Source organism: Quercus suber, unplaced genomic scaffold, assembly GCF_002906115.3.
Source record: "Quercus suber isolate HL8 unplaced genomic scaffold, Cork oak 2.0 scaffold_174, whole genome shotgun sequence".
Lineage (NCBI taxonomy): Eukaryota > Viridiplantae > Streptophyta > Magnoliopsida > Fagales > Fagaceae > Quercus > Quercus suber.
Genome location: NW_027069634.1, coordinates 1,018,459 through 1,045,346, shown reverse-complemented (window position 1 = coordinate 1,045,346; position 26,888 = coordinate 1,018,459). Strand labels below are relative to the sequence as shown.

Sequence of the window (26,888 nt, the reverse complement as noted above, 5' to 3'; positions counted from 1 at the left end):
GTCTTTTTTTTTTTTTTTACCCAAAAAAAGTTAATTTTAGTCCCTTAAATTCTCATCTATTATCATCATTAGTCCATCCATCCAATCCATCCCTTTAAAAAAGTCTTCTTCTTTTTTCATATTAAAAACTATTAAATTTTCTTTTAGATCAAAACTTGAAAATCTAAAAATAAATTTACCAAACAATACACAAATTTTGTACAAAACAATTGCAATAACCCCAAACCGGATCTTACAAAAATTGTCAATTTCTGCACAAAATTCCAATAATCCAATCCCAAATTATCCCAAAATTTTCAAATTCCTCGCTCATCAAATTCCAAAACGCAATTGGTGTCCATATCCCCACCATCAGACTCAATATCATTGAGGATTGGGCCAGCAATTTGAAAAATGCTATTTTCTTGGGAAACAAACAGATTCACAAGAGAAAGAAAATTGAGCAAACACAGCCTAAACTCTAAACAAAACAAATCACTTCCAAAGAGATTAAAAGTTCTAATTTTTTTTTTCTTCAATAATTCGATAATTGGGGGAATAAAGAATTGAATCATAAACATCTCCATCAAAAAAATTCAGACGCATCAATTGAGTTACACAATTTTTAAAAGAGATTAATAGTTACATGCTACTGAGTACACTATCCACAGCAAGCTTCATTGGTACTAGAGGATTTTTTTTTTTTTTTTAAATTTTTTTAATAAAGGTACAGGGTACTAAAGGATATTTGGCAATTAGGGGCTAATGATATGCATATTTTTGTGATAGTGGTTCCTGTGGTGGTCAGAGGGGAAGCATCAACCTTAGCTAATTTAGCCTCCAATGCTACTGTAAAATTACTGCGCTACTTTTCCTTCCAAAAAAATAGAAGAGGCTAGTCCAGAGAGAGGGAGAACCAAGTTCCCTAGAACAAGCTCAAAACTAGAAGTTACAAAGCTGCATTGAACCGACATCCGTATTCCAGTTCAAGCTTGAAATAGGTTTCCGAATTGGTAATACTTTTACAACAGTTCTATTGTACACCGCTGGTTGATTTTTAGGCATTTTATGAGCAGCCTCAGGCATGCTTAGTACCAAAGCATAAGACTCAGATTTTGAGCAAACTAAAATAAACCATATTCAGTTAAAAGTATTCTTCAACATTTAATCAGTGTTAGATATAATATTACATGTTCCACAGATGTCTCTGAAACAATTATCCAATAACAATGCATTAAATAGAAGGTAACAAAATACCCAACCAAGAAAAAAAAGTTCAGAATAACATCTAATATACAGGCAGCCCGGCAACAGCACATGGGCAATAGATGAGCCAGTATGGATAGTATCCATCAATCTACGTAGAGAGAGGCAGAGAGAGAAAGAACAAAAAGGATCATGTGATTAAGATGTTTGCTTCTTGATCCAAACACGAGCTATCCTGCTTAAAGACTTCAATGACACATCTGACACAGGAATTGCATGAGAACCACTTAGCACTATTTCCAAGAAGAACCACCAAGTCTAATAACTTCTTCACCACTATTATCCCTCCTAGGAATCCTTTCCATGCTAGCATCTCCTTTATCATTGCCTAAATCACCATAGAGATCCTTAAGTTTTGCCAGATTATTAGACACAGATGTCTTCTCCTTGATCCCATCTCTTTGTGGACTCGAATGCCGATCATCGTTTACAATGCCAGCTTGCAAGCTCCGACTTCTACTTCTGCTCCTACTTCTACTCCTACTATGATAATGCCTACTACCATCGCGGCTGCTCCTCTCATAGTCCCTCCTGCTTTCTTTTTCTGCATATTTGGACCTCCGATCATAATCATAACTCCGCTCTCTGTCCCTATCCCTATCCCTGACTCTATCCCTCTCTCTGCCCCTATCCCTGTATCTCTCTCGATCCCGATCATGGTCCCTATCCCTTTCTCGATCCCGGTCCCGGTCCCGTTCTCTTTCTCGATCCCTATCTCGGTCCCTTTCTCTTTCCCTATCCCTATCCCGATCCCTATCTGAATGCTCTCTATCAGAATAATCACGGCTCTGGCTACGACGACTCCGGGGAGATTTTCGCGGATCATCGCTGCTGGCTCTATCATAAGAGGGTGGCTGTATGGTTCGACGAACAGGCGACGAGTCCCTTGTAGAAGCACGATGAGGAGCACGCTGACCAAAAGAGACAGAAAGTGCAGCTTTCACAGAGGGTGGCCGACGAGCAGTATCATCGGATCCATGACGGGTGGTTTCCCCTGTCACACCAGAATGTTTACTGGGAAGCTTCAACTTCTCTAGATTAGCCACAATCTGGCGCAATACAGGAACAGGGATGCGGGGAAAAAGGGTATCAAAGTAGTACTGCAAGAGCAGAGTGTTAATTAACTGAACCACAATAAATTGAAGTAGATAAATGTAGCATGTTAAATCACCTATTAAGGTGCACCTTCTCCAGAAGAAGGTATTTAAAGACTGAAATACGGTAATTACAACTAGTGCAGAATAAATACCACAGAATGAAATGATAACAGGGATATTTCTCAGACAGAAGTTTTTTTTTTTTTTTTTTTCCTTTCTTAAGTGAGTTTTCAGAATAAATACCACAGTATGAAATGGTAGCAGTGCTATTTCTCATACTAAATTTTTTCTTTTTTTCTTTTTTTGAGTGAGTTTTTGCCTAAGGGCCTGGGGAAGGGAATATTCGAACTAGTAACCTTCCCTTCACAAGACATGGTCCCCAGCCATTGTAGGTCGTGTATTCAGAGATGGAGGAATACAGAGAGTTTTGAGGGGTGTGAATTACATATTCTGAAATTTAAGTTTTATTTGAACTCTCTTTATAATAGACATCAGTCAGAAGTTAATTTTCCTACCCAGATTTGTGAGTTTTTGGTCTTTTGATGTGAATGTTAGATTTTCTTCACCTTTGGTGTTCTAGAGTAAGCGAGGTGTAGTTGTTAACAACCCTAAACACCTTATCAACAGCTCAAATTGTGCGAGGTTGTAAAAAATCCCACTCTTTTTCTTCTTTCTTTTCAATTTCTTTCACCATCTTGGGACCTTGTCGTGACAGTGTCCCAGCCATGTCTTGAACATTTCCAGAATAACAATTATATATATATATATATATTCACAGGACACTTCACTGTAAGCTTTGAGCTTTTTCCTGTGCTTCCTAGGTTTATGTGTACAAGCAGTTTTTGATAGGTAATAAGATTTACTGATATCAAAAAAGGAACATTTTAGTGCACAGGGAGTGTACAAGGGGTCAACAATCAAGTATAAAAATTACATGAATCAAGGAAATCAAGAAAAGAAAAGAATGATTGGTTTCGCATAGCAGCCAACCAATCCAATAAAGTTCTAAAGAAAAATAACTTAAGGTCTGGTATGGATCTCTCATTATCTTCAAAACACCTACTGTTTCTCTCCCTCCGAAGACAACACATTAAGCAATGGGGAATAATTAACCAAATATGACCATTTCGATGACAACCTATGCGTACAAGCAGTTCTGCTTCACATAAGATATGTGGAGCAGGTTCTGAACCTACTGCCCTCTACACCATCTATTGTGTGATCAAAAAGATTTCTGTTTTGCAACCTAATGACAACAATCCAAGCAAGAAAGTTGACAACATTGTGTGCAAGTCATCAAAGCAAGGCATAATTTGATAAAAAGTCTCAGTGCTGTACAGCTTATTTTTGTAACTCTTTGAACATGGACTGTTTGGAAAAGCCGTATCTAGAAAAAAGTGGGGTTCTAAGAAGTTGTACAATGAAAAAGATTGGCTTATACCAACTTTCTCTCAAAAGAAAATCTAAGATAAAGTCTGTATCTGTTTTGTTAACTAATTGATTTTTTCGGGAGAGAACAAATATAATGTTGCTGATAAATGAATTTGAAAACTTGAGACAAAACCTAAATTCACTACAACAGATTGACGATTGGACAAAATGTCAGCCATGTATGCTTATTTATATGCATTCCCAACATGTGTATTTTTTATTTTCCAATGGATTTACATCTGATTTAGTTAATGGCCTATTAGAAGTAGAAGGCGCCCCTAAAACCTTATGACCCACAGATATGAAGACAAGCTGTGATTCCGTCCAGAGGTTTTGTAAGAACTAACAAGAGAAAAACATCAAAGAAAATACGATATTCATTGCATTTCATCTTGCAACCTTATTTTGTAAGTATCACAAGAACGCAATATGATTTCTTTTCTTTTTTCTTTAGACATTGAGCTCCAGCTTAAATGGCACTTCTCCTCTCACAAGAATGGGTGGCTGGTGAGCAAGTTACACATGCACCCAATGAGTTCACAATGTACAACCTTAACTCATTCTTGTGAGAGGAGTAAGTGTGATTTGTGTCAGGGCACATTGGTAGCAAAACAATATAATTGCTTTTCTCTTTGGTATGAGACTTAAAAGTAAACTCCCTCATACTTTTTCAAGGAGAAGGTATCTCATGAGACTTCTCTCTCATAATATGTGGGACCCAAACATGTAGTGGGAAGGAAGTCTCATGAGACCATCTTATAAGATAAAATTCTGGGGTCAAGCAGACAAAATTCTCCTCCTCCCCGGGCCATGTTACACTAAATAGCAGATGACAAGACATAAAGCATTTCATGCTTTGACATAACAGAAGGACAAAGTATGGTTTTCAGACAGCTGGGTTAAAACCCAATAAAGAAAAGGGAAGGGGGTAGCAGATTTAAAGATTAACCAGTTATTAGTATTACTCTTTCTGTCTTGCTCTCTTCTCTTCAATTATACTCTACTAAATTAATCTAGTTATTAGTATTAACATTTAAAGCTTATTCTATCAAGTGGTTACCAGACTCCATATTTTTGTCAAGTAATGGCAAAAAACATATTCATTTAGTTATCTCTATCTTACTAAACTCTAAAAACTGAACACAGAAGTTCGAGCTCACTTCAAGTATTGTGGTGTGCACTTTATTATTTATGAACATTGAATATTATTAACTGATTTTCAAAACCACTCGCGCGCGTGCAGGGGGGGTTGGGGGAGTAAATAAGAAAATACTGTAGCTGGCTCATGTATATTTGAAATATTAAGAATACCAAAAGTTTACGACAACTAACCTGTCCAAGAAGCAAATCACGAACATATACACCCATTGTGGTCATTCGTCCATTTGATCCAGGAGAGAATTCCTGAAGTACAATATCATGATTCTAAAATCAATGAAAAAGTGTAACAAAAATTTTAAGAAAAATGACTAAAATTTGAGTAAGTGGTTTTAACAGTTTCACAAGACCAGCACTAATAGATAGATATGGTGAAAGTGGGGAAAAATATTATAACTGGATAAGAACAATTAGCACTTGCAGACTAAAGATAAAATAGCAGAAGCATAGAGCACTAATTGAGCATATTAGAAGAGGTATCATTTTAAGTTGTACTCAAACTAGTCCAGCATAGGAGCCAGAACATCCTTTAATTATTCTCTGATCTATAAACAGAACATTATCATCTTGAATAAAAACATTCATTTAACCTTGTTTTGGTCTTTTAATTTTTAAATTTCTAGCCAAATAACATATTAAAGAATATAAGCTTCTCTAAAATACTATACACTTAGTATCTAAAACTCATATTGTTGCAGTTCCCAACCACAAGAAACTTGAAGGAGAAATTCAAGACAATGATGCAGATAGCCTTCTCAAAGATTGCAAGTCAATGTGAGGCTCACTAATAGATCCTACCACAGGTCCCTACTACCAGAGTTTTATTTTTGGTGGGAAAATTGACCCCATATTGTTCTAGCCAGTGTAGATTGGGGAAAGCAAAGGGAGAAAAGTGAATTTCTAGATTTTGTTTGGTAATTTATAGCATTATTATCATATCCCAAATCCTCCATAATTCTTTTTTTAATAAGTGAATATAAGTCAGGGAGTAAACCCATGACCCCATCCTGAACCCTTTATTAATGCAGAAAGAAGATGTCATTTGGTCCACAGACCTCTGGACCAGATTCTCCAGAATTATCAAACTAGCCTTCTTAGTAGTTACCCTACAACTCAAATCCTAAGGGCTCGTTTGGTACATGTGTTTAAAAACTGAAAATTATTGTTTGAAAACATTTGTGGAAATACGTGTGGGTGAAAAAGTGCGTTGAAATGCGTAAAATGCTGTTTAAAAACTGAAAATAGTTGTTTAAAAACACAAACCAAACACCCCCTAAGCCTGCCTAATTCAATGGTAGACAACATAACTCTTGGAATTTAGAATGCTATGATGCTGCTCTTTTCTCCACCATCAAGCATAAAAACAATAACAGATTTAGAGAAGACAGGGAGAATCACAGAAAACAATCAGATTAAGTGAGTTGTAACTGATTTAGGTCTTCATAGTGAAAAACTCTGTGAGAACCTTCCAGACCAGGATTGTGCTTGAATCTTCCTAGTCTGAATTAGAAGAAGAAAAGAAGACAAAGCAAGAACAGCCAAAGTTCAGAAATTGGTAGATAAAGAGTTAAAAGGCTCTGCTGTTGTCTAGATTTTACATGTATGTTCTTTCCAGCTTTCTATGCCTGAGCAGAACAGCCAAGTTATGGGAGATAATTGTTAAATATGCAATGCACAACAAATTGCAATATAGGTGATGAGGACAAGAAAGAGCTCAAGGAAAAAGAAGATAAAATATGCCAAGATTCAAGAATTGTGGTCTAGTTTTGATGTCGGACCCTCTTAGCACCTTTGATAGGTCATTTTAGTTATTAGTATTAAATCTTTTAGGTTGAGAAGCTGCTGGATCAGTTTTAATTAAGTTCTATCAGAATAAAGGCAATTTGGTAATTTCTAGAAATCCAGAATGGGCTATCCTTGACCATACCAAAGGCCCATGACTCTTATTTTATGTTTATATATTATTAAGTCTTTTATTTTTTATTATTATTAGTATTCCTATTCATTCTAGGAATAAGTTATTTAGAGTCCAAGTCCTGCTAGGAAAAGGATAACTATAGCCTCTATATAAAGGCTCTTTTGTGGTCATGTTATGGAAGAATATTTTGATTGATAAATAAAATTCAGCAGCGTATTTTAAACTTTGTTCGTGTGATGCAAACTTCTCTGAGGTGTGATGCCAAGGAACCCTAGGTGTGATGCTTAGGAAGACCTAGGTGTGATTGCCTAGTGTTTATTTATGTTATTTTCTATTTATCCCATGTTTCAGCCCCAAACAGCCATCAACATTCTTTCTCTTCTAACCTAAACTCTTAAACATCACTCCTTATTCAAGAATTCATCAAGAAACCTAGTATAGTGCTGAACTTTCTTAACGGCCCTTCATCAATAGGATAGAAAGGAAAAACAAGAAAGAACAGGACAAAACTTAGGCTTCACCTCCTAGAATTTGCCTGGAAACCTTAGGCTTCACCACCTACAGTAGCTTGGAATAACCACCAAGCTTAGAGAAACATCTCCAATCAGAAAAATTTTGTTCAAATTGCACTACCTCAAACCATTTCTAGAGCCTCTTTTTATAGGCTTCAATTATTACACTAAAGCACAATTAAATCCCATAAAACCCTCAACAACATTAAAGCCAAATTCTTTTCTTCTTCTTCTTTTTTTTTTATTTTTTATTCTTTATTTTTTTTTTTTATGTAAGTAATAAACTTCGATAGAAAAACAAATACAAAAAAGCCAAAGCACAAAGGGCATGTACTAAGGAAACCAAGGGAACAAACAGAACTAAGAAGTATTAAGACTACATCTATCAAGCAAATCAGACAGAGAAGTAAAAAAGAAAACACCCAATGCATTTGTCCATCTAATCAAAATCTGGAAGAAAGACATCTTCAAGTCTTGGATCAATATTTCAGTTTCTTCAAATGTCCTGGCATTCCTTTCCCTCCAAATACCCCACATCAAACAGTGGGGAATCACATTCCAAAGCACCCCATTTTTATGTTTCCTAAATTTGCCAGACCAGCTAGCTAGGAGATCTTGGGCATAACCCAAAATATCCCAAAAAGTGTAAACACCATACTCCACAATTCTCTGGCTATCAGGCAATGCAGGAGTAAATGATTAAAGCCAAATTCAATTTTTAAAAAGAAATCTAGTTCAAAATTCAAAAATGAAATCTGGAAAAATAAATTCTGAAATAAAATTGACTGTGCCCCTTGCATCAATATGTGGCAACAAAACACCTGTAATTGGACTGAATAAAGTCAGTTGAGTTGAGAGCTAAAAGCAACGATCTAAAAATGCAAACAAAATTAAGGTCAACCAGAACCTTTTAGTTTCGTGTTGGATAGATGTCATATGCAAGGTTAGTGTCATGACCAATTCCAAATCTATACTTTCTAATTGACTCCAGGAAACAAATCAAGAGAATGTATATTCTTCATGGAATTTGTCATTAAGAGGTAAAGAAACAGTCGAAAGTATTGTCACTTCAATGGCAAACAAAACTATACAGCCAACACCTACAATTTTTTTCCCTCAAATGTTAAGGTAAGCCATCTCCACCAATCCTAAAATCTTGCCTCCCTCAATTCCTCCTTAGTAAGATATAAGTCCTAAAGAAGTCTTACGGAGCAGCATTTGAATGTGAGAGGAAAAGACGATGAAAGCTTGAAAATTTGTGTTTCTAAAAGCAATTGATGAAAAAGGAGAGAATTCAACTCTGATGGCCTTCCAATGTAGCTAATTTATGTTAAACCACTGTAAAATAGCACAAAGGCAATTACCCAGCAATAACCCATACGATGTGCAACACAGATTTGTTTCTTGAAAGAAACAGATGAGAACATTTTTATTTAATAAATAACTTCAACACAATTATATCTCATTAGCAAAGTGAACTTTCAACTGGCTAAAGTAAAGTTTTAAGGCAAAAAAAAAAAAAAAAAAAAAGGTTTCTGCCCTGGCAACTTCATTACGTGACAAACCATGTTACTATAACATAAAAAGAACCTATCAAAAAAAAAAAAAAAAAACACAAACACAAACACAATCTGCAACCCTTCTCTGACCAAACAGATGACACTATGGGCATATGAAGTGTTGTATTGCTTAGATTTCTTCATTGACGGGACCAATGTTAAAAGGGCTAAGCCTGCTTCTACCAAAAATTTCCCCAATGAGCTGTAACTCAAGTCACACCTCCATTTGTAAGAGCGAGGTGGAGGGTGAGATTGTGGTTTCAAGACCTTCCAGGTGCAGATGTAACTTACCAGTAGGGGAAAAGAAAGTATTAAAAGCACTAAGCAACTTGAGCTAAAAAAGCTTTCTAGAACCTCAGCACAAAGCGTGAAGTGGAAGCACATACCTAACTTAGAATTTAACTGTTACACATAAGTACAATATTTAGTAGCTTAGTACAATATTCAGTAGCTGCTGAACTACTGAACAGTTAAAAAATGAATCAATAGCATGTTGCTTTCATTTAACAGTATGTCCCTTTTGGTTTCATATAGTTTTTGTTTTAACTTTTAAGCATCACGTTGCTATTTGTTTCTTGAACTTTGGACATCTTCGTCTAGACTTTATCACAGATTTAGATATTTATGGGAAACCATGCTTGTAGTGTAGTAGACCATAAGATATAGTTGATATAGCTAATCAGCTATAAATTTCAGTTAGTTTCAGGTCCAATGGTTATTTTTCATTGAAGTGATTTTCTAATAGAAAATCAAAAGGCAAGCTTTTTAGCACTTAGCACTTCGCAAAAGAGTGCTTATTTTTTTTGCTTTATATGCTTATTTACATGCACTTTGCTTTTAGGGTAAGACATGTTTTTCTTCTGGTGGTGCTTGCTTTTACTGCACCTTTCACAACACTGGGCAATACTAAATAAGCATTCTTTAGGGGTAAGAAGTGTTTTTCTTCTGGTGCTTCTTGCTTCAAGTGCCCCTTTCACAACACTGGGCAATACTACATAAGCACATAAGTTGTTCCAAAAGTTTTCATTAATATATAAGCAAAAGAGATTAATATACAAGATGTCAAGGGAATGCCACTCAAGCATACAAGACAGTAGAATCTATGACAGTCCCGAGAGAGAGAGAGAGAGAGAGAGAGCATAGAAAATTGAACATGAAATGAATCTTAAAAATCCAAGTTCTAAAACTTCTTAATCTCCTTCAAAGGCGCATTAGAATACATAGCTTCATTCTAGCCAGGAACATATGTAGCAGAAAATCTAACCATATCGATAAATTGGATAAATGCCTTTATTCCTGAATTTGGAAATGAGACTAATCTAAAAATTAATGCATGTACCTGCCCTATACAACAAGGTAGCCAAGATGGACACTTTAACATAGTCATATGCAAAACTAAGACATGGATGAAAGATTAGATTTAAAAAAATAATAATAAAATTTTTTATTGAAATGAAGAGAACCTCATGTACAAATGACTCACCTAAAAAATTACAATTATTCAGTAATTATATTTGAAAAGAGAAAAAATCAATGAACCCTACAACAGAACATGCATCAATGTGACCAAACCTACAGGACCACTCAAACAACGACCTTACAAACATTGATTTCAGCTCAATGATAGAGAGCTTCACATGACTAAAAGTACAATTATTTCAGTCTCTCCATAATATTCACATTAAGCAAAGGAGGACTGCAATCCAAATAAGAGTATAAGACTCCTATGCTTATCACACCAATTCCTCCACCCATTAAACAAAAGCATTTATAGTTATGATGCTAACAAAATGTCTCAAGCTAAGCATTTATGCTAAAGGTAACTAATAATACTAGCTTCCTTGCCATTGGGGCTTGACTCCCTTGCCCACTTATCATGCTTTAACTATATATCTTTTTTTTTTTTCCTTTTCTTCTCAAATTCATTACAATATAGTTGTTTCCCATGAACTAAAGCTAGAAGAAGATATCTGTATCAAGAAAACTATTTCATGTCTCCAAATCTGCAATTTCAAGTGTTATCATCATATCTACAAAAAATTTCTCATGTCAAAGGTTAATAAAACTCAACTTACTGCAACAATACGACACAAGAAAGTAACAAAAGTTTTGAAAATGGGAAACAAGATACTCTATGCAAGATACAAATCTAACGCACAAGAATTGTTTTTTTTTTTTTTGGTAATACTCAAGTCAACAAATTTTTTTTTTTTTTTGGGTATTTGACAAGTATACTTGAGCCAACAATATCGAGGTTTAGGACGAAAAAATCATCAAAGTCTAAATTTTGAGGGTAAAGGCATATGTAATCATAAAAGAAGAAAGCAAACATTCAATAAATTCATTATAATTTAGGAATTACAATACTTCTTCAAATTATAATGAAATATAAAATACCAGATGCCATTTAGATAAAAGCAGCTGAACACCTTTCAGTACCTCTTCGTCTTTAACATATGGTTCAAACCAATTCCACAAAGTCTTTGGATCTGCAGCATATCTCAAGTAGAGGAATCCAATCTGCACCAACATTTGACATATCAATCCTAGATATCCCTGAACAGGACAAGCAATATATAACATATCCAATCTGCAACCAATATAGAATCCAATCGCCTATTCAAGAATTTATTCTATGGGGTCCATGTGTGAAGTCCAATTGGAGTAAAAGTTCTGTAATTTTATAGGTCAGGTATGAACATTCTCTTCTCACTTTTCTTCTTCTCTTTCTTGTGGTATTGTTGATAGTACTGTTAATACCACCCCTAAACACCATAAAAGACTTTATTTCTTCAACAACTCTAAATCATATTTCCACAAATCCTCCCAACTCTAAACCTGCCACAACCACACACAGAGAAATTCCCCAATTTGTCCTATGTCAATTTGGAATCAGAGCCAAAATCCTACCACAAATGATTTGTTGAAATCTTTTTCTGCCAACTGCTCAACAAAATTTCTCATCCAAGACAATGGTGACTAAATTACTAATGCAAAATTAGAGCCCCAATTTATAGTTTATTCTCAAGACTACGAAGGAACAAAGAAAACTTTGAACCAACTGTGTGTGAAGGGGAATTCATTGGAATCAAAGCTCAAAGACTTATCCACTATAAAGAAACTTTGCCAATGATTTGTAGTCCATGGTATTGGTTTTGTTTGGACTTTGGAGTGTGCTGGGTGATGCCGAGGTCTGTTGTTGAGTTGTTAGTTTGCTAGCAAGGTCGATTTGGCCACCATTGGAATGGTGATATATGAATGGCTGTTGTTTGATGTGGTGCCTTTGGAGGGAAAGAAATAATGGGAGCTTTACAGAAAGAACTATCCCTGATCTTAGGTTATTCTTTTTTAGAACCCTATTGGATTGGTTGTCAGCTAGGCTGATTCACTCTTTATTTTATATTGTTGATTCAATAGATTTATGTAATTTATGTGATTGATTTTTTGATCTTGGGTGACCCTTTTTTTATATCAATAATATTTTATTACTTATAAAAATAAAATAAAAAAATAAAAACAAAGCAAAACAACTAAGGATAAGCTGAAATTTGCTATTTTGGCTAAATATCCTGATAGAATAGCAACTTATCAAGAACTTAGATATTCTAAGTTAGACCCAAGTTCCTCCCCACCCTCATTTGGCAAGCATTGCACCCATTATCCCGTCAAAACATGATGAATATGGCCCTACCAACTTGCTGCCACAGCAATTGGGTATTGGTTCAATACCTCAAGGTATTGCCTTAAAGAGAGAAACTCAGCCTGATGATTCACCAAAAGTCCAACCTCAAGAACTGCCAAAGCAATGCTTTGCAACAATAATAGCAACCACAGAGGAGCAAGATGAGCATAAGTTGATCATAAAAAATATGATCATGACAAATAAGGATCGTGAAAACATATTTGTCTAGCTAGATAGTTATACCAATATTCTCAATGACATTCCAAACTCGCATGTATAAAATGCACATATAGGCATACAAATAAGTTCAACTAATCTAATTCAAAAACATAAATAGGGAAAAGGATCCACTTACGCATCTAATGTAAGGAGAATCCGTGTGCTTTAAGAGGCCGTGCATTTGTTTGACGGTGAGTTTCATAGTAAAAAACTTGTAAAGAAGACAGAAAGCTGTTGAAGGACCACGACAGTTTCCCGTCATCCAAGGCTCCACGTGATCAACTTGATTGTAAATTTCATCTATCACCTCATGGTATGTCTTTAATCGGTATAGCTCTTTGAAGTAATCAGAAGAAAGAATGTTCATACAAAGCACTTTTTCTAGCAAAGAATCAATCGATTTGCCACAAGTCTGAATCTCCATTGTGGGGTAATCAAATATATTTATCTCTATATATTTATTTCCGCCCACGCTTTCAGAAAATGAAACCAATGTATTATAATTCTCAGCAAAAAACACAAAATCGAAGCGTCACCACCATGACATTCCTGCAACAACAACGAAAAACTTTCAGGCCAAAGAGGCTGCTAAGAATCAAATACTATGTCTGAACTTTATTTTTCAATTTAAAAAAAAAAAAAAAAAAAAAAAAAAATCAATCTTGTGCATTCTTATTCAGTTTGTAAAACAAAGAAAACCCAACTAATGAGAATTTAAAATACGAACTCTAATTTTCAGTATCAAGAAATCCAACACAACACACACACACAAAAACAAAGATGACTATTTGGAAAATAGGGAAAGAGGTAACATTGAAAACCCTAGAAAATCAGAAAGAAACAGAGAGATCGAAAAAAAAAAACCCTAATTTTTACAATTGAGCTTGGAAGCTGTAAAAGAAAGAAAGAGAGGAAGTAAAGATTGGGGGTTTTGAATACTCACCAATTTGAATATGGGCGGTGGTGAGAGTTAGAGCTTTGTTTTGGGTCGCTAATCTGGTGCGATGGCGAATTACGAAGGCGAAGTTGAAGAATGCGATAACAATAATATTATGTGAGTAACAAACCTCAAACCCTAAAAAGTTAACAATGGCGCAGGCAGCTGAGTTGGGGTCTTTTTGGCATTCAACGCGATAGATAAAAGGGATTGACACAACAAAACAGAACACAACAGTTGGTAATATTTGGTTCACAGTTATCGTCCTTACCGCTCCACATCTTAAACCGGACCGGACCAATCCCGCACCACTTTTTTTTTTTTTATTAGAGGTCCAAAAAATAAAAATAAAAACAAATTAAACTATATATTTGTAAAGGACTAAACTAGTTTTTGAGAAATTTTTCAAATTCTCGCTAAAAAAATTATAATTATTATATATTTTAAAAATTTAATAATTGGATTGCATGTTATTTATACTCTTAACATGTATGTTAAATTTCGTTTAAATCCGATTTTTTTTTAATGAAAAGATAACAACTTTATTAAGAAAAAGATAAATTCAATACATTTTGAGCTAAAGTAGACTAAATAAAAGTTGGATTTTCCTCTATCAAAATTACATAATTCTTAATACTCTTGGCATGCTAAGCCAAGATGTGAGCTAGCCGGTTCCCTGTTCACTTAACATGTGAGATCTGCGAAGTCTTGAATGCTTGTAATTTTTTACAAATGCATGTGATGATGTTATAAATGGACACTTGAGGACTACAAACACCAAGCACAGCATCTACAATCAATTTTCAATCACATTCAAAATAAACATCTCTTATGCCAACATCCCAAACGAAGTCCACAGCCTCCTCCACAGCTTTGGCTTGGGCCTCTAAGGGTGGCAATACACCTTCGATCTCCTCCAAATCCGATGTTAATTATTATTCGATTCATAAACTTATTCTTTTACACATAATTTAAGACTATGAAAATTTGAAATTTAAACATTTGATTGATGACATAGTTATAAATTTTTGGTCTTCTTGAAATTCTGCAAGCATGGAAAATGATATAGTAAGAAAATACAATCTACTGGTGGATTTTTCAAAATTCACATTTAATAAATAAATATATATATATATATATATATATATGAAAATATTGAAGTTTGGAGAGAATATTTGTCCTAATTTTAATTGGGTCCTTTTTTTCATGTTAATTGTGTCAATTTAAACCCCTACAATTTCATTGGTATGACAATCAAAGGCCATTGTCCAACTCTACTAAACTCATCCTATGATACTCCAAATTACGCAGATTTGTATACATTGTTTGAGTGTGGGTTGTGCGAGCGTGTACTCAATCCTACATCGAATATTTACTAGGTAGATCTTGGTTAAAAGCGATTATAAGGTACCCCAATTGAAACTTGAGTGCCTAGTTGGCATCAGCTTTTAAGCTCAGTTTTAGCTTTTATGTACAACTTTTTAAAACCTCACATTTTCCCGCTTTTTCTCAATTTTTCAAATATTTTCAAGTTAAAAGCATATTTCGGCACACTTTCAACAAAAAGTTAAATAAGTTGTTTCCAAATAGACACCAAGTAATCCTTCTAGAATATAGCACAAATGTGACTAGCAATTTTTTCCCAATCGTTACAAATAGTCCTCATCGAGAATTTAAGTGGGGATTTGGCACCAAACTACAAAAATCACATCATTTTTTCATGAAACAATAGTGTTGTTTTCTATTGAAGTAAAAAGGGGGGAAAGGGGGAGAATAGAGGCAATGATTTCTAGATGAGTTTTTATCTTTTTGGTTAAGTTGCCTCCCCCTTTCTCTCTAATGTGAGGACATAAAATGATGAGTTATACTAGTTGTGTGTGTGTGTGTGTGTGTGATTTATTTATTTTTGTATTGGTGTTCTATTTCTTATGCAAAATTTAACTGAATGGGATAGGGGTTTTAATAGTGTTGGGGGCCTTTTTGGTGTATGGCCTTGTGTCCACCATGAAGGGTTAATCTTGCTAGACTCGAGTTTATTTTTAAGAATCAAGCCTAAAACTTGACATTAGCCTAAAGAAGGCTAATGACTTGCAGTAGTCGTGCACCTCTTAGGCCCATAAGGGAAGCCAAGCCCAAAATCTAAGAAATGAAACATGTGTCATAAGTAGACTTTGATTTATGCAGCAATAAAGCAATAGAATATTAGGTGACAATCCGTGAGACGAAAATAAAACAATAAGCGTCCAACAATAGAATGATAGACTATTATAATTCCAATCATAAGATGAATTACAATAATACATGATGATGCAAAAAATCAACAGTTGAGCTCCTCGTTGTAGCAGATGGACGATATTGTGAATGGGGTTGTCTCTGTAAATGGAAAACCTGCAAAATGAACTGGGTGGAAGAGTAACACATCGGTGTGGCGTCAGTCAAACCGCCTCCGATGCTTAAGTTAGTAAGAGAGAAAGATTCTTTAGGGATGGCAATGGGTCGGGTTTGGGCCGGGTTTTTTCATACCCGGACTCAACCCGCAGGGCAAGACCCATAGCCCGGACTTGGCCCGTTTAGGGTACCGGGTTTTTTCCCGGGGCCCGAACCCGTCCCAGTCGGGCCCCGTTTAGGAATTGGGCCCAAACGGGGCCCAATCGAAAAAAAAAAAAATTTGAGCCCAAATTTTAATTAAGCCCAGATTTAAGCTCAACTTTACATTAGAATTAGTCAATGTTTAATCTTTGAGCAAGTAACAAAACTCTACTTATTCAAAAAAAAAAAAAATTCCACAACTCGAACCAAAACAAAAGAGCGACTTCCAAAGAATTTCATTTATGATCATTTCACAGGGACATTATTTCCATTTCCCCTACCCAAAAATTGAAGTCATATGGGAGACCAAAAAAATTCCTGGTATAGTCAATTTTAGAAAATTAACCTTAACATTAAAAGCAAAGTAGAGCTTCATGCATTATCATTGTACTCCACAACTCATCAACCCCATTTGCAATGGAAATGATTACAATGGAAATGATCAGATTCAAAATCAACTTTGTTACAAAGCAAGCCCAATATTCATAAAATCAAAATGGTCCTGGATTACACATTTACACCCAAAAAATCAAAAATCAAAAACCAACACCATTTCTCATTCTATCTGTCTCTGAAATCCGAGAAACCCAACACCATCAATAAAGGTATCTTCTCAAGTAAATACCTGAAGAAAATCTGATCCTCTCCGATTTGGCTGAAGCTGATCCTCTTCGATTTGGCTGAAGGCTGAAGCTGAATCTGATGCTCTCCAATTTGGTCAAGCCTGAAGAAAAAACTGATGCTCCGATTTGGTGAAGAAAAGCGACGACAGCTCCGATTTGGCGAAGAAAAACGGCGACAGCTCGAGAGTGGGGTTTGTGACGGTGGTAGTGAGGCGGTGGTGTTGTGATTTGGTGGTTGGGTATCTCGTCGTTTGGGTTTTTGGTGGTGTTCACGTTGGAGTGAAGGTGAGGGAGTGTAGGACTGCGTCGGATTGAGAGGGAGGGAGTGTAGGGAGGCTGTTGAGTGAGTGAGTGCAGAAGAAATGGGAATTAGGGTTAGAAATTTTAGGTATATATATATATATTAGGGTATTTTAGTAATTTCAATTAACCGGGTTTTTACCGGGCCGGGTTTCGGATCGGGTCTCAGGTTTTTTAATAAAACCCGGACCCGACCCGGACCCGCTTCGGGTTTTTTTTTTTTTTACCTATACCCGACCCTATTCCTAATCGGACCGGGTAAAACCCGACCCATTAGGGTCGAGCCGGGGCGGTTACCCGCGGGCCGGGTAAAAATTTCCATCCCTAAGATTCTTGAGAGAAAAAGAGTCAAGAGTGATTTCGTAGAGTATTTGTGTGTGTGATTAGTCGTACCTTGGGTTTTTGGTGCTTTCTCTTTTGTAGTTGAGTGCCTAACCAATGGGTAATGAATCACTGTATTTATGCTCAACAGCTAGTGTGTTACAGAATCTTGGTCTGAAGTTCACAGCTCATTTTGTGACCGTTGCTCCATCCATTATGTTTCATCATCAATGATCGTAATAAATGCGTAATATCTTCTCTGGGTAACTGACGATCTTCACGTAGTGACGATCATAAATTTCTGACTCATCAGCTACCCCCTTGTTCAAATTGTCATCTGTTAGACGAGATAAGAACAAATTCGTTCGACGCTTTGTATTCCATGTACTGCGCATTTATAATGGTTTTAATGTTTGAGCAGTTGAATGGCACGTATACGGCTAGGATGCGTTCGTAGTGCGAACATGTCTCGATTTTTTCTCTCGTGTTTTGGCCACTTGTTTTGCATTTTTCCCTCATCTTTCCTTTCTTATGTATTTTTTCCTTATTCAATTTATGTTCTAGGGTTCGTTTCTCCTCCGAGCTTCCTTTCTCTGTCCTGCGTTTCCTGGTAAATTCTTCGTGCTCCTTCTTCTTTTCTAGTTCCTCCATGGTAGATTATTCTTCTGTTAGGTCAGACTATCCTTCAATAGCTTTTCTTTTTGCTCGTCTAGATTGTTTGCTTGAGTCTTTGGAGGAAGGGTGTCTCAATTAGGTTAGTCTCTTCATAAGGGAGGACTATGCATATTTCCTGCTCCGCTAAGGTAGCTAAGTCCTTAAAAATGTCTGAGGTTAGGCCTAGTGACCTGGAGATGGGGTTATCCGCGTCTGATGATTGCATGATCTTGGAGGCTACTTCTGTTTCCACCCCTTATAAAGCTTGGAATATCCCGTGTTCCTTTACAGGAAAGGACGAGCAATGGATCAAGGATAGGTTTTAGTTCCCTGATTCGGTAAAAATTAGGATCCCAAGTGATGAAGAGAAGGCTTGTCACTTGTACGTTGATGAGTTTTGTTTTTACGAGGCCGACTTTACTAGTGTCCTTCGTTTCCCCGTTCATTTCTTTGTTAAGGAACTTTTTTCTTACTTGCATCTTGCTCAGGCACAGTTAGTGCCTAATTCCTGGTGGATCATTGTCTCTTGCATGGTGGTTTGGATGTCTGCTAATGATGGTGATGTCATTAGGAAGGATGAATTCCTCCATATTTATCGTTTGAGAAAATCGAAGGACCCCGGCTATTATGAGTTTAAGCCGTGGGATAGGGCTTCTAGGTTAATCCTCGATTACCTATCATCTCTTTAAAATTAGAAACTAAATTTCTTTTTTGTCTTTGGAAGTGGTTAGGAGTTTGTCCCTAGTGAGGACCTAGAAGAAGCCCCCAAGTTTTTTTGTAGTTGGGGAGTTCCTGTGTCCGGTGTGTCTCATCTTTCTGTTGTTTTTCTTTTCTTTTATGAGTGATGACTGTATGTGACATACTTCTGTTTTTGTTTGTAGTTTCCTAACGTCCTCATCTGAAGAAGACGTATCAACGTTGTGCTGAAAAAGTGAAAGAATATTTGGAGTCCATCAAGGATTTGGACGAGCTGGTTTTCCCTTAGTCTTTATTTCTTCATTTTTTGGGTTCGGAACCATCTACTAAGGTTCAGACGAATTTGGAAGTTGTGAAAAAGAGTAAGCGCTTCCTTCCCTTTCCTAAAATCTTGAGCTTCTGTCTCCTTTCTTTTTCCATATATTATCTTCTTTCTTCTAGGAATGACAACTAGGTTTAGTAAGCAGAAATTAGCTAAGGCCCAAGAGAAGAAGGCCAAGGGTGGCATCGTCAGTGGTCTTCTGTCCAAGAAAAAAACGGGTGACGTTTCTAAGAAAGAACCTGTGATCACTCCTTCTCCTGCCCATTTGCCTACCAAGCGCCCTGCCTCTCCCACTTCATCTCTGGAGGTAATTGCCTCTGCTGGAGAGAAGGCTAGGAAGAAGAAGAAGGTTGGTGGTAAATATTTTCTTCCTACCTTTTGGGACAATGCTGATTCGGCTACTCTGAAGGCTCATAAGGCACTCTCCGTGGATGACCTAAGCCCTCTGATGGTGAAATCGTCTAGCGAGGTGATGTCGTCCCATATTCAAAAGCTTGTGCAGGTACGTGTTGTAGGTCGTATTTTCTTCTTCTTTTCCTTTGCTTTATTTTTGCCAAGAGAGTTTTTTTGTAGGCTTTGGGGGAGTCATGAATAATCATTGATAAATACGCATGGATCATGCTTTCATGTATTATTGATCTATGAATGACGAAAGTAATAACTACCATACATACTGATATGAAGATTAGGCAACTTGAAATGTAAAGCATTCCTTACTGGTAGTATTTCTTCAAGTATTCTATGTTCCATGGTCGAGGTATTCCTAGCCGTCTAAAGATTTCAGGTAGTAGGAGCCTTCCTTAGAATGATGAATTACTTCATAGGGGCCTTCCCAAGTTGGTCCCAATTTTCCTTGGGATGGGTCCTTTGTTGCCTGTGATACTTTTCTAAGGACGATGTCTCCTATGTTGAACCTTTTTACCTTAACCTTTTTGTTATAATATCCGGCCATTGCTTCCTTGTGTTTGGCCATTCGCTTCATAGCTTCTTCTCTAACACTATCAATTAGGTCCAGATTGCTGTTAAACTCCTGTTGGTTCTTCTAGTCTTCATAAGTTTTGACTCGGAACCTCATCAGTCCTACTTCTACTGGTATGATGGCCTCAATGCCAAATGTTAGTCTAAATGGTGTTTCTCCTATTAGAACCCTTGTGGTCGTTCTATATGCCCAAAGGACATTTTGTAGTTCTTCAGACCATGCCCCCTTTGCCCCCTCAAGCTTAGTTTTGATCATTTTGAGCAAACTTCTGTTTGTCACTTCTGTCTGGCCGTTGGCCTGGGGGTGTCTTAGAGAAGAGTAGTGATTCTTGACTCCTAAGTCTTGGCAAAATTTTTGAAACTTGGGATTGTCAAACTACTTTGTATTGTCTGATGTTATGGCATGTGGGACTTCAAACCCATAGATGATGTTTTTCCACACAAAACTTGTGACTTTAGCTTTTGTTATCGTCATCATTGGTTCTGCTTCTACTAATTTTATGAAGTAATCAATTACGACGATCAGAAATCTGAGTTGCTTTTTACCTAGAAGGATTACACCCATAATGTCAATTCCCTATTGGGCGAAGGGCCATGGTGAGGATATTGGTGTCATTGTCTCTCTTGGTCTCGTCTAGACATTTGTGAAGCGTTGACACTTATCGCATGCTCTGACGATATCGTATGTGTCTTTCTATAGTGTTGGCCAGTAATATCCTGCTCTAAGCGCCTTTTCTACTAAGGATCTTGCCCTAACGTGATTTCCACAAATTTCTTCATGTATCTCGCGGAACACATAATCTGCTTCTTTTGAGCTAGCACATCTTAGATATAGGAGTGAATATCCTCGTTTGCATAGCACGTCGTCAATAAGGGCGAAGCGAGCTGCTCTGATTTGCATCTTTCTTGTTTTTGTCTTATCTTCAGAGAGCCATCCTTCTTTCAAATAACGAAAGATTGGAGTCATCCACTAGTCTTGCTCTTTTACCTTCAGAACTTGCTCACCTTTTGTGCTTGGCTGCCCCTTTATCTCTATAAATAGTTCGGAAGTTGCATTGTAGTCATCTAACAAGGCCAATCTTGCTAGGAAGTCAACTTTCGTGTTTTTGGTTCTTGGGATTTGCATAAAGTCTAAGCTGTCAAAGTGCTGTAAAAGTCGTTTAACGATCTTTAAGTACTTCTGCATCCTTTCTTCTTTGGCTTCATAATCTCCCTTCACTTGTCTAATTATTAGTTGAGAATCAGCTTGGATGATAAGGTTCTTTGCTCCTAAAGCCTTCGCTAGACTTAACCCTGTTAGCAATACTTCATATTCTACCTCATTATTTGTTGCTAGGAATTGCAATCTAACTACATACTTCAATTTTTCTTTTTCTTGAGATATAAGCACTACTCCTACTCCTCCTACTTTCTTCGTTGCAGACCAATCTGTTTGAACCGTCCATGTTTCCATAGGAGGTTCTTCTTCCTTTTAGGGGTAAATGAACTTTGCAATAAAATCTGCTAGCACTTAGGCTTCAATTGCTGCTCAGGGCCGATATTCGATGTCAAATTGGCCCAATTCAATCGCCCATTGAATGAGTTGTCCCTGCTACATCTATCTTGTTCATCGTCTTTCTTATGGGTTGGTCTATCATCTACTTGTAGTAGCTCCTTATTGAATCAAATAACTTGCTGTCTTAGTGATTCTTCTTCTACTTGTTGAATGTTGAGAAGATGGCCAATTGGCTTTTTGTGTCTTTACCACCCAATGAAATGATGAGCAAAATCCTTGCTGAGTTATTCAAAATCTGCAATAGTTCCTGGGGGTATCTTGCTGAACCATACCTTGGCTGCTCCTTTCAGTGTTGTTAGGAATGCCCTTACACATCACCTCACCTGGCGTCATCTGCAACAGCATCAGCATCTTGAATGATTCGATGTAATCCAAGGGATCCTTGGAACCATCATACGACTCCAACCGTGGGAGATGGAATTTTGGTGGAAGGGGATGGTTCAGTACTTCATTAGTGAATGGTGAGTCCATCCTTCGAATCATCCCATCTAGATTCTCTTTGCATTTGTCCTTCATAACACTTTTTAGTTCGTCCATCTCTTTCCTCATGTTGTGAAGTTCATTCTCCATCCTGGCGGAATCTTCTCCTGAGGTCCTGTCTCGCCTGTTGGCTTGAGAGTTTGACTCTTCTTCATTTTAGTTTTCACTTATTCGTCAACGTTCTGCGTTTTGGGATTCCTTTGTCCTTTGCAGTTTCTTCATTCTAGCAAGTCAATTTTTCCACATTGGCCAAAAGGGCTTGGATTTTTTATTATTGCATAACATCTGGCTGAGGTGTGGTCTCTACTTCCATCTCATACTCCGAGGAACTCTTTTGTCACTGGAAAAGATGGCTTGAATGATTAGCATTCCCACAGAAAGTGCCAAATTGATGATGCAAAAAATCAACAGTTAAGCTCCTCGTCGTAGCGAAAGGACAATGCTATGAATGTGGTCTTCTCTATAGATGGAAAACTTGCAAAATGAATTTGGTGGAAGAGTAACACGCCGGTGTGGCGTCAGCCAAACTGCCTCTGACGCTTAAATTAGTAAGGGAGAAAGATTCTTGAGAGAAAAAGAGTCAAGAGTGATTTTGTAGAGTATTGTGTGCATGATTGGTCATACCTTGGGTTTCTGGTGCTTTCTCTTTTATAGTTGAGTGCCTAATCAGTGAGCAATGAATCACTGTATTTATACTCAATAGCTAGTGTGTTAAAAAATCTTTGTCTAGAGTTCACAGCTCATTCTGTGACTGCTGCTCCGTCTGTTACGTTTCGTCATCAATAATCGTAATAAATGTGTAACGCCTTCTCTGGGTAATTGACGATCTTCGCATAGTGAAGACCATAAATTTCTGACTCATCAATACATGTCAAGTGTTAAGCTAAAACTAAAAAAAATAGCTTCAATAGTTAATTAATACATATAAGAATCTAACAAGACAAGGTCAATAACTGATGCAAGCTCAACAGTAACAATGATTCCAATAACAATAAAATAGTAAACAAAGATTAAATCTTCACATAGTGCCCTTGTATTGAAGGGGGCAAGTTTAGTGTGTGGTGAATGGAAAGAGAGTATGTCTAGTCATGTGCAAAAGAAATCATGTCAAACTTTTCACTTAAATGACTATCCCCATGATAATATGCTTTAGGTTTTAGTGAGACTAGTCTAGTGTATGGCCTTTTGGAACAGTGTTTAAGTATATATTTATAGAGTTTCATAGAGATTGTGGAAAGTATGGAGAACAAAGGCTATGGTTGCAGTAAGATGGATGAGTTGTTGTTGTGATAAGAGGTGTTATGTTTATATCACAACAAAAAAAGTGGACTGTTGCAGTGTTTGGCTTACAACATTTGTGAACGACGCTTCAATAGATAGTGATATTGTAACGTTTTTCTTAAAATACTACTAAAAGAGTAATATTGCAGCGTTATGTAGGGTGAACATTGCTAACTTATTTGGATTTTGAAGCAGTTTTATGTACGCTTCTACTAAAATGCTACAAGAAAGCTTTTTTTAGGTGCTAAAATTCCAAAAGTTAAAAAACTCCCAACAAAATTTTCCAATCCCTCTAAAACCAAAAACACTCCCACATTTAGATTTTTAAAAAAGTTAAAAATTTGAATTAAAAAAAAAAAACATTCCCATGCCACGGAAATACAAACACTCCTACATCCCACCTTTAGATTTAAGAAAAGAAAAGAGAAAAAATAAAAAATAAATCCCTAATTTTACTTTCCTTAGTATTCAATCCCAATTTCATCTCCCACCAAAGATTCTCTCATACTCTGACATACCCACACAAACACCACCGTTGCCTAGCTTCGCCGCTAGTCCATGTCTCCCCACATCAACTATGTCCCCAAGAAGAGAGACTGCCCCCGCCCTTAATTGGTGCAAGGCACATACTGCTAATGTTTAGTTATTCATTTTGTAGACATTAATGTTATGATTAAGTTTCCTGTCAAGAGCAAAAAAATTTCTAAATGTTGCCAAGCATAAGGGATGCTAACCAAATGTTGTTTGCTGCACACTAGCCATAAGAGGTCAAGGTGTTGAAGAAGACATGCCAAACTTCCAACCATTGAAATTTTACTAAGCATAACTTTTGGGCCTCCAAATCATCTCCCCCAAAATCCCCTATGAAATCTCATGTGCTGGAAGCCTGAATCATAGTTTAAAATGACAAATCAAGTTTATTTGCTATTGTTAAAGATATTCCTTCAAAAAAAAATTTGCCATGACGTGCACAGCATTTTGGCATGTATATGGTTGGTTCACATATTTGTACATGCAATTTTCACACACATTATTGTATATACATTAGCCTTGCACCGGGTCTTAACCACGGACAATAATCATGCACACTATGAGTGAGCCTCCAAGCTAAGCTAAAATGTTACAAGGGAAAATGGATTTATGTGTTAGTATATAATAGTAATATGTTATCACACTATGATATGGTACACCCTCACTTATACAATAACCCTTACTTGGTGGATAGTGTTGCTCCACCAACCTACAATAGAGAATTAATTAAGCGTTAGAGTTAGTTATTTATTGAAGAGTTATGTCTCTTAGATAAGATACAACTCTTGGTAAACAAACATATCACTTCCCAAGAGACACAAATGAGGCTATAAATACTGCAACTCCTCATTCATTATAATGTTACATTTTATTTCTCTCTTTGTCTGTGTTAGTGATTCTCAGTCTAACGACACTACCATACACATTAAGGTACCATTAGTGGTATCAGAGCCAATGGTTTCACAAAAACACACACACACACACACACACACACACACACACACACCACCACAACCATAACCACAACAACCACCACCCACACCCACAACTTAATCATTCTACAAGTTGTTGAAATTAATTTTTCAAACAATCCGTACACATTAGGCTTAGTAATTACAATGTCTTATTATAATTATCATCAAGACATTGCCTCTACTAATGTACCACCATTTTGGGTGAGAATTGGTGGTCTATAATTCACCGATGATATTCATCAAGTACGTGAAAATTTTGTTCTTCAAGAAAAATATTGGAATCTTATACATAACAAGAAAATGTACCAAAAGAAACATTGAATTCACAGGAATTTGAGGTTGACGATTTGGAAATTGAAGAACAAGAAAATACCCATTTTTGGATTGACCTAGAAGACTGACAAACTTTATTTCAACATTAAAGAAACCTCATCTAATAGTGACCCTTCTGAAATTTTGGATCTAGTTGAGAAAACTACAATTTTTTTTGGAGAAGTTGCTGCTAGAGAATTTGTGTTAGAGAAACAAAGAAGCGTAAAAGAAGAATAGTTTGAAAAACGTCACTACAAGCAGCAAACCCACCAAGCATCGCTTTAAAAAGACACTTTTAGTGCTTGAAAGAGAAGACACCATTTTGCGTTCTCCCAATTTAGATCTAAACAAATCTACGTGTGATTTTGTCTTGGATGAGTTTGCAACATTCTCCAAAGGAATCTAAAACTATAGTGTACAGATCTATTTCCAAGCCTAATCATGATCTACCTTTTATTCAATCTAAGTTGGGCCCATGTATTAGAAAAACAACCAAAAAATTTGTAAGGCTTCAAACAAAACTTCCTAGCTATGAGCGATCACGATCCTAGCTCGCCAAATTTTTTTTTTTCAAATTGGGCCTAACCCACATGAATAGGTGGAATCGTGATGCTCAAAATGTCGAATTCATTGTAAAATGTACTCCCCCTAGATCGAGGCTTTTAGATGGAGTCACCATTTATTTAATATAAATGGAAAAATAAGAAAACTTTCTCTATAAAAAAATGCCTCTGTGTATTAATATATATGACAATTTACATCAATTTTATAACAAAATTTACAATGCTTTTTTGGTCCTAGATACAATCTAGGAAAGTAAAATACATTGCTTTGTTTCCTAGTTACATTCTAAAAAAATGTAAAATTGCATATACAAGAGCCTAGTCTAGAACCCTTAATCTTGGTTTAGAGGCTAATTTACGAGATGGGGAGGGATTAAGCACCCATCTTGTCAGTAAAATCGGTCTTCTAGGTTAAGGTGGCCAATATCAAGTTATGTCAAACAAATACAAACAATATATTATATAAACATGTTAATTTGCAAGAATTGTAAACAAATATGTGTTGGGGAATTTAACATAAAGAGAAACAAAAAGTGAAATTTGTTAGATAACAATGTACATGTAAAGAAAGCATGAAAGTAATGGCATGTTTATCCAAGAAATTAATATAAACAAAGAATTCCTAGCCTAGATATATTCATCTAAGCATGTGAAGGAAAACAAAATCATCATGTTATTTGTCATCAACATAATTGCAAAAGAAATATTATTTTTAGGCCTACCAATCATCCAAGCAATCATAAGAAGAACAAAGAAAATCACCCAGACATGTTCATCCAAGTATTTAAGCAAAAACCATAATGTTAATTAGACCTATTCGTCTAAGCATTCAAAAAAGAGAGACACAACTACCTAGACATGTTCATCTAAGCATGTTATGAAAAAGCAAGCAATAACTTAGAAGTGTTCATCCAAGCATGTAAAGGAAAACAAAGAATTGCCATGCTATTT

General features: G+C 36.3%; 1 protein-coding gene across 3 annotated transcripts; it reads right to left on the bottom strand.

Moving 5' to 3' along the window:
• Positions 1–1,092: 1,092 nt before the first annotated feature.
• LOC112017494 (pre-mRNA splicing factor SR-like 1) lies at positions 1,093–14,020 on the bottom strand. 3 transcript variants are annotated; one of them, XM_024049950.2, is made up of 5 exons: positions 13,765–14,012; positions 12,958–13,370; positions 11,360–11,440; positions 5,106–5,177; positions 1,093–2,345 (listed from the first exon to the last, which is right to left on the bottom strand). In XM_024049950.2, exons 2-5 carry the CDS (start codon positions 13,243–13,245, stop codon positions 1,479–1,481), a joined length of 1,308 nt encoding a protein of 435 aa, XP_023905718.1. In that variant the 5' UTR covers positions 13,246–13,370; positions 13,765–14,012; the 3' UTR covers positions 1,093–1,478. The 3 variants fall into 3 exon arrangements, with proteins under 3 accessions (XP_023905718.1, XP_065634234.1, XP_023905725.1); XM_024049957.2 differs by having other exon boundaries at positions 2,234–2,345; positions 11,350–11,440; positions 13,765–14,020; XM_065778162.1 differs by lacking the exons at positions 12,958–13,370; positions 13,765–14,012 and having other exon boundaries at positions 11,350–11,440.
• Positions 14,021–26,888: the final 12,868 nt, after the last annotated feature.